General features: G+C 44.0%; 1 protein-coding gene across 1 annotated transcript; it reads right to left on the bottom strand.

Moving 5' to 3' along the window:
- Positions 1-1,304: 1,304 nt before the first annotated feature.
- LOC140906488 (heat shock 70 kDa protein 12B) lies at positions 1,305-10,528 on the bottom strand. The gene is made up of 4 exons (XM_073330521.2): positions 10,242-10,528; positions 7,060-7,284; positions 5,237-5,400; positions 1,305-3,027 (listed from the first exon to the last, which is right to left on the bottom strand). The coding sequence occupies exons 1-3, from the start codon at positions 10,521-10,523 to the stop codon at positions 5,278-5,280; spliced, it is 630 nt and encodes a 209-aa protein (XP_073186622.2). The 5' UTR covers positions 10,524-10,528; the 3' UTR covers positions 1,305-3,027; positions 5,237-5,277.
- Between the last annotated feature and the right edge of the window lie 1,085 nt (positions 10,529-11,613).

Raw genomic sequence — 11,613 nt, 5'->3', positions numbered from 1 at the left:
GTGGCAGAGTTGGAGTTACAATTCGAGAGTACCTAGCTTCCAGTCCTGTGATCAGATTGGACTTCCTTCATTGTAAGAGAACAACATACAGATCAGTAGAGGCAGGGGAACTGTTGTGCTTTGCAAGGGTGTAAATACAAATTCCTTTCTTAAAGAATAAAAAAGGGGAGATTATGTGACACCCATTGACTCTGCCTTGTCTCTCCAGTGACACAAAACAAACACAAAAGCTGGCATACCTGGCCAGTGGAAGATCGCTTTATACAGGGGTTTATATGCCGCCCCCTATCTAGCCCCCAGGGTAGGGGGCATGGCAAACAAAAGGAGCTATGAGCAGGGTACTCATCCCAAGCTCCCAGAATGGCCCTTGCATTGGCTCCAGTCAACCAGCATAAGAGACAATCCAATTGTCCAGAGTCCTGCAGCAAAACCTTTTGTTGTAGACACAATTTTGAATGTAAAAACCATCAACATTTTTTCTTTAAAAAAAAAAAATCTTTCAAACCTTTATACGCGGTAAGGCAACCAAAAAAGGTGACATTTTATCTGTTTGAATGCTACTTTTCATATGCCAGGGACAGCTAGTAAAATTAAAGTGATCACTCTAGGGCAGGGGACAGAAATCTAATGTAAAATATCCCAAGAGCTAATTCTAATACAGTGTATCAACCTAGGTAACAGTTTGTATTTTGACATGGTAATTTTCACTTCTGAGAGTGTAGAAATGTACAATACAGGACCTCAATAATAGTTAATTAGGCCCTGATTCTGCAATGGATCTGTGTAGGCAGATCCTTCTGTCCATGCAAAACCCTATTAAAGTAAACTGGTGTAGGGGGTCTTCTCACACAGATCAGACAGCAGGATCAGAGCCTTAGATTGTAACCAACTCTTTCTTAGTAACCAGATTAGTTAGAGCCAGACTGCTTGGCCTGTGCACAGAGGAGCCTGAGACAGCTGAGAGTCCCTGTACTCCCCTAAACAGAGACTGCTAGTGCCCCAAAGTGGGTTTGCAGCAGCATTATTATGCAGAGCTGTGTGGTACAATCTGCACATGAATATCTATTCAATTAATGATGCCAATTTGCTTAAATGATGTAGTTAAATTATCACCACACTCTCACAATTTCATATCTAAACGCCCCAAAATTCATAACGTTTTGTAATTGTCCATGTACGATGGTTCAGAGGTTTTTTTTGTCTTTCAACCTGTCTAAATACTTAAGATATTTAATTCAAGATAATACTTAGTCCTGCCAGGAGTGCAGGGGACTGGTCTAGATGACACCTCGAGATCCCTTCCAGTCCTACAATTCTATGATTTCTTTAACATAATTTCACTGTTGCAAAATATTACGTGTTTACACTTTCTCTGATTTTTTTTAAAAAAAATCATATATTTGAATATTTGTCATAATACAGTAAAATCACAGCAAGCAGAATTAACTTCAGTCTTTAGAAAATGATGTCTGACAAGATGATAGCATAAGAAAATACAGCTGCAGGAAAAATACTGGACTAGAGAGACCATTGGCCTGGTCTGGCAGCAAACAGGATACCAGGCTAGATGGCGATAAATCTGATCTAGTGGGATATAGATAATTATACTGGACTACATGGACCACTGTGTTCAGATCCAGTAGTGTAGCATGCAGGATGCTGGACTAGATATTGTACCATTGGTCTAATCTAGCATGAGAGGGGGCGGAATACTGAACTAGACAAATTGTGTTGGTCCAGTCAGGAATGGCAGATAGCAGAATATCAGACTAAATGGGTGACTAGTCTGGGAAGAGGCAGGATTATCAGACTAGACAGACTATTGGTTTGTTCCAGTGTGGCAGGAAGTGAGTTACTGGACTGTATGGTCCACTTGGCTATTCCATTTTGACAGCTCATATATTCTCCTAATTGAACCCTATAGTCCCTTGAATCATCCAAGTCTGATGCTCTTCTTACGTGTCCTTGAATTGTGGAATCTTTACACGGTTAAAAAATCTATCATAACCGTCCGACTTTCACCAGATGTAACATCAGTACCTGTGGCTTTAAATTCCGTTAGCCCAAATTTAATATCCAGTCTCAGTTGGCGTTTTTTCCCCAGCTCTGTGTTTGGTGTTGGCACAGTACAGGAGCCGAGCATCTTCAGCCCTTCCTCATCTATGTATTTTGCATCCTCCTTTTCTGTGCAATAGAAACTAAAAATCACACTTGTCTGATCTGGTTCTGTGGGAGTGAAAGTATAACTGGCAACCTCATCTACCTCAACCAAATCCCCAATTCCCACCAACTTCTTGAAGAGATCTGTGCAATATACATAATGATCAGCTTTTGAGACTCTCTTTTTCTGTACATCATGGACAGCAATATCAAATGCCTCAGATATCTTTACTCCATATGTCAGAGCGCTGATTCTCGAGGCAACAATTTGTGGATTGTGCCCAAATAAAATGGCTCCCTTTATAATAGCTGCCTGAGATTCCTGTGGACACAGGATACGGTACTTCCTAAAGGTCTGATAGATCTCGTCCCTCAGGATAATGCTGGAAGCAAAGCCCCCAACCAGTAAAATATATTGGACTTTGGCCATCTCAGGCTTGTTGAGGATTTCCTGCAAGGCACCAATGGTTTGTCTGACACTGTAGGCAAAAAAGCTCTTCATTTTCTCATATGTAATCATGATAGTCCCATCACACCACAGAACTCCCTTTATACCGTCAAAGAAGAGAGAGATGTCCTTTTTCTTGTGTTCTGCCACTTTTGTTAGGTTGTGGTAGCAACGCATGTAGACCTCTTCTCTGTTGGAAGAGCATTTCTGAAGGCCAAAGTCGTACATCATTTTATGGCATTCTGCTGGGTGATTCTGTGCATATTTCTCCCATACTCCATCTTGGAAGATCTCCTTCAGGAACTCTTTGAACTTTTCATCCACTGTATCGCCTCCCCATCCTCCTCCTGATGCCTTATGTAATTCTTTCAGGGATTGGTTCTCTTGGATTTCATGTACTGTGATGTCGATGGTACCACCTAAGCCCCCAAAATGAGTAAAATTAGTTAATTTTTAAAAAGAAGTTATTGCCCTCACTTTAGCTGAATAAAAGGCTGCTTTCTAAAGAGAGTCCTTATCTTTACAAAAGTAAAAAAAAAATCTCACAATTGGCAAATGTGCTCTGCAAATTGGGATACAGAGCTGCCCGTTCTTTAGCTTATAATCTTTCCTTGCCCAAGGATTCTTAGACTTTGTCTACACTACCACTTTTGTTGGTAAAATTTTTGTCAGTCAGGGATGTGAAAAACACCTCCCCCTGACTGACGTAAGTTTCACTGGCAAAAGTGTTGGTGGGGACAGCACTATGTCAGCAGGAGAGGCTCTTCTGCCCGCATAGCTAACGCTGCTCTTTGGGGGTGGTTTAATTATGCTGGCAGGAGAGCTCTCTCCTGCTGACAAAGAGTGGCTTCACAGGGGACCTTAGAGCAGCACAGTTATGGCGGTACAGCTGTGCCACTGTAAGGTCCCTAGTGTAGACACAGCCTTAATTTCTGCATGCTGTGCAGCAGTGGTTCTCAGCCTTTCCACACTACTGTACCCCTTTCAAGAGTCAGATTTGTCTTGCATACCCCAAGTTTCTTCTTACTTAAAAATGACTTGCTTACAAAATCAGACACACAAATACAGAAGTGTCACAGCCACACTGTTACTGAAAAATTGCTTCCTTTCTCATTTTGTCTGTACGAAATTTTAGTTTGTACTGACTTTGCTATTGCTTTTGATGTAGCCTGTTGTAAAACTAGGCAAATGTCTAGATGAGTTGATACAATACCAAGCACACTGTTGGTGTCCAATAAATAGTTTACTCAAACCCAGTCCAAAGTTGGTAATAGCTGCGAGATATTACCATCTGCTGGAAGTTCAGTGGCCTGTAGGAAATGAGTTGGTAGGTCTCAGTCTAGTACCCAATGGCCAAGTGTCCACATCCCAGTTGATGCTAAGTCCCTTCTGAGTAGTCTGCTGAGATGTCAGAACTGAATGTGTGTGAAAACTGACATCTTGTGATACCCACACTCTCTGGCCGAGTTGGGGCACAATGCTGAGCATAGGGTGTCTGTAGGAAGCTTCCACTGCTGCTGCCCATCCTGAATTTGTTCTGCGAGAAACACAGACTTCTGTCTCCCAGGGATGTCAGTCTGTCCTCAGCACTAAGTTCACATGTTACACCAAAACAATAGCAAGAAACTAAAGAAGCTGTGTGGCAGCACTCTTGCTTCTACAGCAGGAGGTTATGGATTCAAGCTACACAACAGGAAATGGGTGTGTACCTATTGCTGACGTAGCAGGACAGTGTACAGTGGAGTGGCGTGGCTCTGATGACAGCAACTTGCACTGCTAGGATCTGATCAAAGTCAATTGAAGACAACAGAATCCTATTGACTTCAATGGGGTTTGGATCAGGCCCTTAAAGGGGCTCTCCTTTCATTCCTCTTTCTGCAGTGGCATGCCAACTAAAAATCCTGTCCAGCTGCTCCTAAAATGGACAGGTCAAATGGGCAGTGCCAGACTTTCTTCTGTTGTCCCCGGTTCCTCCGTACATTTTTTAGTCATTTGCTTTTTGTACAGCACTGCCAGGCATGCAGTTGTGACCCTTTTCAGTCATCTGCTTTGAGATCTCCTTGGACAATTTCTTATGAGAGAGCTGGCCACAAGAGCTGCCTGCACCATCACTTCTCCCCAGATGATGACGAGATCAAGGATCTCACCATGGCTGCTTGAAGCATGTTGTAAGGCTGCTGGACTAATATTGCAGCAAAGCTGATATATTTGGATCCAGGAGCAAATGGGCTGATCCTGGCTCTGCATCAGTTTTTAAACAGCGGAGGGGACATCTCGTCAACTTGACCACAGAGCTGTGGACTGAACTAACTCAATTTGCATCGAACTTAGTACACTTTGAAAGAGGACTCCAGAATGTGCGGTAAGTAGGGAGTTAGTGCACTGTAGGGGTTTGCATCGTGTACCAAGGTTTTTTAACCCACACTAACTCAACTTAGTACAGACTAACCCCTTCCCCCATCATGTAGACAAGCCGTCAGGTGCCTGCTCTTTCAGGTAGAAATTAAAGAACCCAGAGTAAGCACAGCCTGGGGGATCCGAGTTCAGTATAGAGCTCAGTCCCTTGCTCTCTATGCCAGAAGGGTCTGCAGCTGCTGAATAGACAAACTCTGAACGTAGCAAAGTTACCTCCACAGTCAACGACAACATACTGGGTCCCAGGTGACTCTTCAAACTTCACCACCTTCTGCCACAAACCCTTCTTGTGGGAGCTGCTTGCACCAGACTGAGGCAGCCTCTGGTTCTAAGGCGATGATGAGCTTCTCAGAAAACATGTCACTGATGAGTCCTGCCTAAAATCAGAAGAGAAAGTGATCGTTAACAGGAGTGGTGACGGGATCCTGGCTTCCCATCTCTGGAATGCACCATGAGCACAGTATGTTGGCCAGGTTCTTTTAATCTTGGGAATGTTGGTGTCAAGGCTGAATCCCAACTCTGTCACTTTGAGTGCAGAAGGTGGGGGCCCGCAAGGATTTAAAAAATTAACACTGGCCACTCCAGGCTTGTATTACACTCCCAAGGTTACAGCTTTTCTCTGACCTTGGCTTGGTAAACGTTGCCACCACCCAAATGCAAAAAAACCCCACCCCTTTGAACCCAGGAAGGAGCACTTGGAAATTCCTCCCTGTGGGGTACCCTCAAGCCCTTTCACCCCTGCTCCGGGGGAGAGCTGAGAAGAAAACAAAGGAAATTAGCTGTGGCTACCAGCTAATCAAACAACATGCACAAACCTCTTAGGACACCAAAAATCCAAACTTGTTCTTTAAAAAGGTAATTTTTATTAAAAACAAAAAGGAAAAATTACATCTGGAACTTAGGCTTTTTGCTAGATCTTAAAAGAAACAATTCCAAAAATTAAGCACCCAAACTAGCTTTTTTGGGGGTTCAGCTTAAAGGTTACAAGCAAACAAAAGCATCAGAGGTTAGCACAAAGGAGATCCACAAGCCAAAATGAGAAATAAACCTGATTGTGTGTAACTAAACATTCCCTATCCTAATTTCTTCTGGGTATGGAAGATACTTTTTCATACCTGGTTCAAACCTTACACAGCATTCGTGCTTATAGCATTGCCTGCTTATAGCATTGCTGCTCCGTGTCCCTCCAGCCCAGAGAACAACAGACAAAGGGAAAGTTTCTTTCCCAATTTTAAAAAGTTCTACCTTCCCATTGGCTCTTTTGGTCAGGTGCCCACTCCTTTTCTTTTACATGTGGGCTTGTTAACTCTTTACAGGTAACACAAGCAGAGAACAGACCAAGAGGAATTTTACAGCTAGCTGGCTGGCTGGGTGCCCATCAAAGGGAGCTACTCTCTCCCCCCCTCCCCCCAACATGTATCACAGCTGGGATGGCCTATCAGGAATAATGGTCTGTCTGTTCCATCTAGTCTGTTTTCAGCTCTGACTAGAGCCAGATGAGTCAGAGGAAGGTGAAACCCCCACCCTGCACTCATGGACAATTTATGTGCAATACTGTAACTGTGTGTGTGATGGGAGGGGAATTTCTACCTGATTCCAGCCAGTATTAGTGTATGCCATGACTTATGAAGATCCATAGTCCCTGTAATTTCTGTTCCAACTACTCTCACTGCAGATGCTATTCTCATTCAGAGAAGCCTCTCAGCCAGTAGTTAATTTTGTCACTTCTTGTAGTAATGTGTAGCAAGCAAAACAATGGTCCTCAACCTTTTCAGTACTGTAACACTTCTCCAGTCTAGGCAAGATCTAGTCAGGATCCTCCTCTAATTTAGCGGTATAGAAAGGGCAGAGCAGCTGTGACCCCCAGGTTGAGAACACTGGATGTAGAAAAAAAAAAACTTCAACCCCAACCCACTCCATGGTAGAGCAAGTGTTAAAATAAGGTTTGTTTAAATGTTGAACAATCCTTCTCCACTGTTGTGCAGTGAAAATTCTAGAGAGAATCTCAGAGGCAATCAAGCTATTACTCACTTTACCTCTTTAGCAGCCAGTCGCATGAACTGCCTGGCAGAAGCATCCCATATGGCTGGAACAGTAATGACCCAGGTGACATCCTCAGTGACATAGACAGTTTGGTATGAGGCCTCCCGTATAGTGTTCAGAGCATGGTCCTTCATGTACCGCAGACTTTCTGAGAATACTTTTAGGGCTGGAAACTTCTCTCCATTATCTGTTTCCAGTTCCATGTTAGAAGTGATTTTCTAGAAGTGAGAAAAAACAATGAATTATTTTTATTGTGGTAGCATAACCCACTGCTGGGTTTCTTACAGGTTCCCCTTCCTGCTGCCAGCTCACTGAGAATTGAACTGGGGACCTCCAGAGCCAAAGCACAAGAACAGCTTCTCTGTAACTGGGGTCGATAACCACTCAGCTTCTGGGGATTGGTGCAGAGGAGGACCTGTAACACACTCATCAGTGGGGTACAGTAGCGCCCTAGGAGCCATAGTCATGGACCAGGGTTCCTTTGTGCTTTGTACTGTGCAAACAGAACAAAATGATGCTCCCTGCTCACCCTCCCCCCCCCCCAAGATGCAGTAATCTAAGTAAGCAGGCAGAAGAACTCTGGAGCATAGATCACTGCACTCTAGGCCTAGGAGGTGCAGAGGCTCAAAAAGCCTATGACTGCCAGCTGCCTCAAATCTGTGAATGACTTTGTAAGTCAAATATTAACATGGCTATTAGAGCAAACTGTTTCCCCTGAGCCAAACTGCGATGCTGGCAGACCAGTTGCCAGCTCATACCAAGGTCCACATGTCTCAACTGAACACTGACAGACACACAGCTGAATCACTCTGGCTCACCGGTGTGTTAGTTAAAATAGGCCGGTGAAATCGAAGTGTAGAACTCACAGCCAGTTTGGGATTTATGCCCTGCTTCAGGACAGTGTCCTGAGGTTGGTACTCACATTCTTGAATCACTGAAGGCAACTTTACACACATTTTATACAAACCCCCAAAATTCCCAAAGCCCACTGCAAGAGAACTGGTGCCAGTCAGCCTGAGAGAGAACCAGCATACAATTTATTTCTTAGTTAATACACATTTAATACATACATAAACATTTGCAACCTGTATTATGCATACTTTTGAATAACATCTTAAACAAAACTGTTAGGCAGTAAAACTATTGGTGTTCTTTGTACAGGCTTCCCCACTTTGTTGCTGTTACATACTTAGAATTCAGTGCCAGGTTTTAACAGACAGTATATCTTTTTATACCCTTTTATACTTTGGCACGCACATACACAAACATTCACCACTAATCTTCTCTCAGAGATAATTTCTCAGGCTCTACGGTGTGGCCTTTTAATGTACATAGTTTGTCACTTGGATTCTGCAAAGCCTGAGGAGAATGGCTTCCTCTCCATTCCCCTCCAAACTCTTGGGACCATTGATTTTCTGAGGAGATTCTGAAGCTCCTTACAGCCAGCAGCAGTTCCAGTCTCTGAGCCAATAGCTGACTGTCTGAATTTCTAGTGAGAAGAGGAATCTATAGCCCATATCTAAGAGGTGCAAGTATTGCGATGCAGCCTTCACATCAGACACATCTCTTGGTTCTGCATCATTAGTTGCTGAATCCCCAGAGTTGCCTCCCATATTTATAATCTCTTTCCTTTGAGCTCCGTTTCTTGGCTCAGCTTTCCTATGGTAAATGTGTGGAACCTGCAACACAGCTGGTCCTTAATGGAAACTTTCTGTACAGCTTCCGAATCAGCTACTGAACATGTCTAGTAACTGCCTCTCCTCTAGGTGTCTCTGAGTCCTTCTACGTAAATTGCCCTGCCCTGTTCTCAGCACATGTGCAGAGACACAGCCTGGGGTTCAACTAAAATCCATGTCTCTCTTCCATGACTTCTCGCTAGGGTGACCGGATACCAAGTGTGAAAAATCGGGACGGGGGTAGGGGGTAATAGGTGACTGTATAAGCAAAAGCCCCAAATATCGGGACTGTCCATATAAAATCAGGACATCTGGTCACCCTACTTCTCGCCCATTCTTCATACTTAAAAAAAACCAAAAAAAACTGAATGCTGCAGTATAGGCCTGTTTTCACAATAACTGTTGGTAAGTCTCAGTCATGCTTTCAGAAATGGTGTTGAAAATGCCCATGTCCTGACTACATTAGCATTTAAATACTTTCAATACTAGCTCAGAAGGGGACCTGCTGCACATTTTTCAGTGCTGACTCAATTTCCTAATACAGACCAGGCTTTAGTTTTAGCCCTTGAGCCACCCTAAGCAACTCTCCTCCCTCCTTGGTCTTCACAGATACTTCTAGGTAATTTATTAAGTTGCCTTTAACCTAGTGGCTCTCAACCTTTCCAGACTACTGTACCCCTTTCAGGAGTCTGATTTGTTTTGTGCACTCCCAAGTTTCACCTCACTTAAAATCTACTTGCTTATAAAATCAGACATAAAAATACAAAAGTGTCACAGCCACACTGTTACTGAAAAACTCTTTGCTTTTTCATTTTTACCATATAATTATAAAATCGATTGGAATATAAATCTTGTACTTACATTTCAGTGTAGAGTACATAGAGCAGTATAAAGTCATTGTCTGTGTGAAATTTTAGTTTGTACTGACTTTGCTTGTGCTTTTTATGTAGCCTGTTGTAAAACTAGGCAAATATCTAGATGAGTTGATATACTCCTGGAAGACCTGTGCGTACTCCCCAGGGTACACGTACCCCTGGTTGAGAACCACTGCTTTAACCAGCCTACTCACGTTCCTTAATCCTCCCTCATAAATCAATCCCCCAGCTCGTTAAGCACTAGGGTTCCCACCCATCCGGTTTTCACCCAGTCGAGGTTTCAGCTTGTGTGTCCGGGGGCCATTTGACAAGCCCTGATGGCTGGTTTTTGGGTCTTTGGCAACTCTAAGTGGAAGGAAGGAGGCAGCACAGCAACAATAGCTGCTGCTGCCTCCAGGGCCAGGCGGCTCATGGCGGCACAGGGCATGCAGGGGCTTCGGGAAGAGATGGTGAAGGGGTGGCGTCTTGGGGGAAGAGACAGGGCAGGGCCTTTGGGGGAAGAGGCAAGGCAGGGCGTGGCATCTCAGTGGTCCGGTTACCGGCCCTTAGAAAGGTGACAACCTTATTAAGCACGTTCCCTGCCCGTTTCTGAATTGGCTGCTCTTACCAAGAGATTTCATTTACCTCGTTGTATAGCTTCATCTTGAAGTGGTGAAAGTAGTACCATTTGTGAGCTTCTCTGGAGGGGAGCGTGTGGTACTTCATGACAGCATCATAGCCAAACTTCATAAACTCACGCTTTTCATTGAAGAGGATGCACGTTGGGGTCTTCACAGTGTTGAGCCCGTGCTCATGTCCCCAGAACACCTGCCGGATTTGATCCGTGTGTTTCGCAAGAAAAAAGCAGTAGCCACTATAAGATGTGCCGAAATCAATGGCAACAATGAACAAGGACTTGCTTGCCATGCTCATGAACTTGAGAGAGGGAGAGACTTCTACACAGCTTGTTAGAACAGACTACTGAAAGTGAAACGGTTTTACAGTTAACTCTGCAGATGAAAACCTGCCCCTCCTTTTTAATTGGCTGGGTGATCACTGCAGATTCTGATGTGGGGGAGGGGGAGAGCCAGGGCTCTCTGCATAAATTCTGCAAGGAGGGGACAGCCTCACTCTATTGAGGTTTTGAGCTACACTGGATCTTGAAGGCACCAACTCCATAGTTAGGGCTGCTTTCCCTACTTGTTTGTGCAAGCAAGAAAGTGCTTGATACTTGGAGCAGTTCCCCAGACAAGTCCTGTAGATCAGCTTCCACTCAACCCCTCTCTCTTCTGTCCCCTCCTGTTTGGAAGAGACATTTGCTATTTTAATAAAAGCATGGAGCAAAGCACTTTGCCTAAGCCTGGCAGAGCTTGGCCAAACACTTCACTAGATCTCAGAAGAGACCTGCAGATACGACGAGTAGCGGGAACTCAGTGGGTAATCACAGCAGTTTAATAGCAGCTCTAAGTTTCTGTTTAAAAATAGTTGTGAAACTCTCATGCAGAGTTCTTCCTGTTGCCAGTGTTTGCAGCCAGAAACTGCATCTTTTTTTTTTTACTAATAGTTGCAAATTTCAGTCCAGAATGACTAACGCTGATATTTGCAACCAAAATGACAAGATACTGCACTTCCCTTACCCTCCCCCTGTATGAAATTTTAAAGTTCCTTGATTTTGCCCCTGTTGGAAAATTGCCGTTTTTGTTTCAAGTGCAAAATGATTGTTCCCGCACATACTGCGAGGGGAGAACAGGGTTTGCTTTTTCACTGACCATTGCTGAACTTGACCTTTTCTGCTCATTTGAGTTCACCCGCAGCCACACACACATGCACCCTGAATCATCCCATGGTCAGCTGTAAAAGCTTGGCCAGTATGTGTTTGTGCAGTAAGTGTTAACTACAGATGGAGCGAAGCTGCACAGTTCGGCTCCATAGCTGGACTTCCCTAAAATCTGGGGATATTTGGATCTGGAGTTTTGGGTCCGATCATTGTACAGATGGAGCAAGCTCAAGCTGCACA

The sequence above is a fragment of the Lepidochelys kempii genome, chromosome 1 (assembly GCF_965140285.1).
Source record: "Lepidochelys kempii isolate rLepKem1 chromosome 1, rLepKem1.hap1, whole genome shotgun sequence".
NCBI classification, from domain to species: Eukaryota; Metazoa; Chordata; order Testudines; family Cheloniidae; genus Lepidochelys; species Lepidochelys kempii.
Note: the sequence above shows the minus strand (reverse complement) of the source record. Positions and strands in the feature narration are given on the sequence as shown.

Excerpts from the sequence above, each read along its gene's own strand:
- LOC140906488 (XM_073330521.2), bottom strand. The coding sequence starts at position 10,523 with ATGGCAAGCAAGTCCTTGTTCATTGTTGCCATTGATTTCGGCACATCT. Across the intron at positions 7,285-10,241 it reads AGATGAAGCTATACAACGAG|AAAATCACTTCTAACATGGA; the intron begins GTAAATGAAATC and ends TCTCACTTCTAG. Across the intron at positions 5,401-7,059 it reads TGCGACTGGCTGCTAAAGAG|GCAGGACTCATCAGTGACAT; the intron begins GTAAAGTGAGTA and ends TTCTGATTTTAG.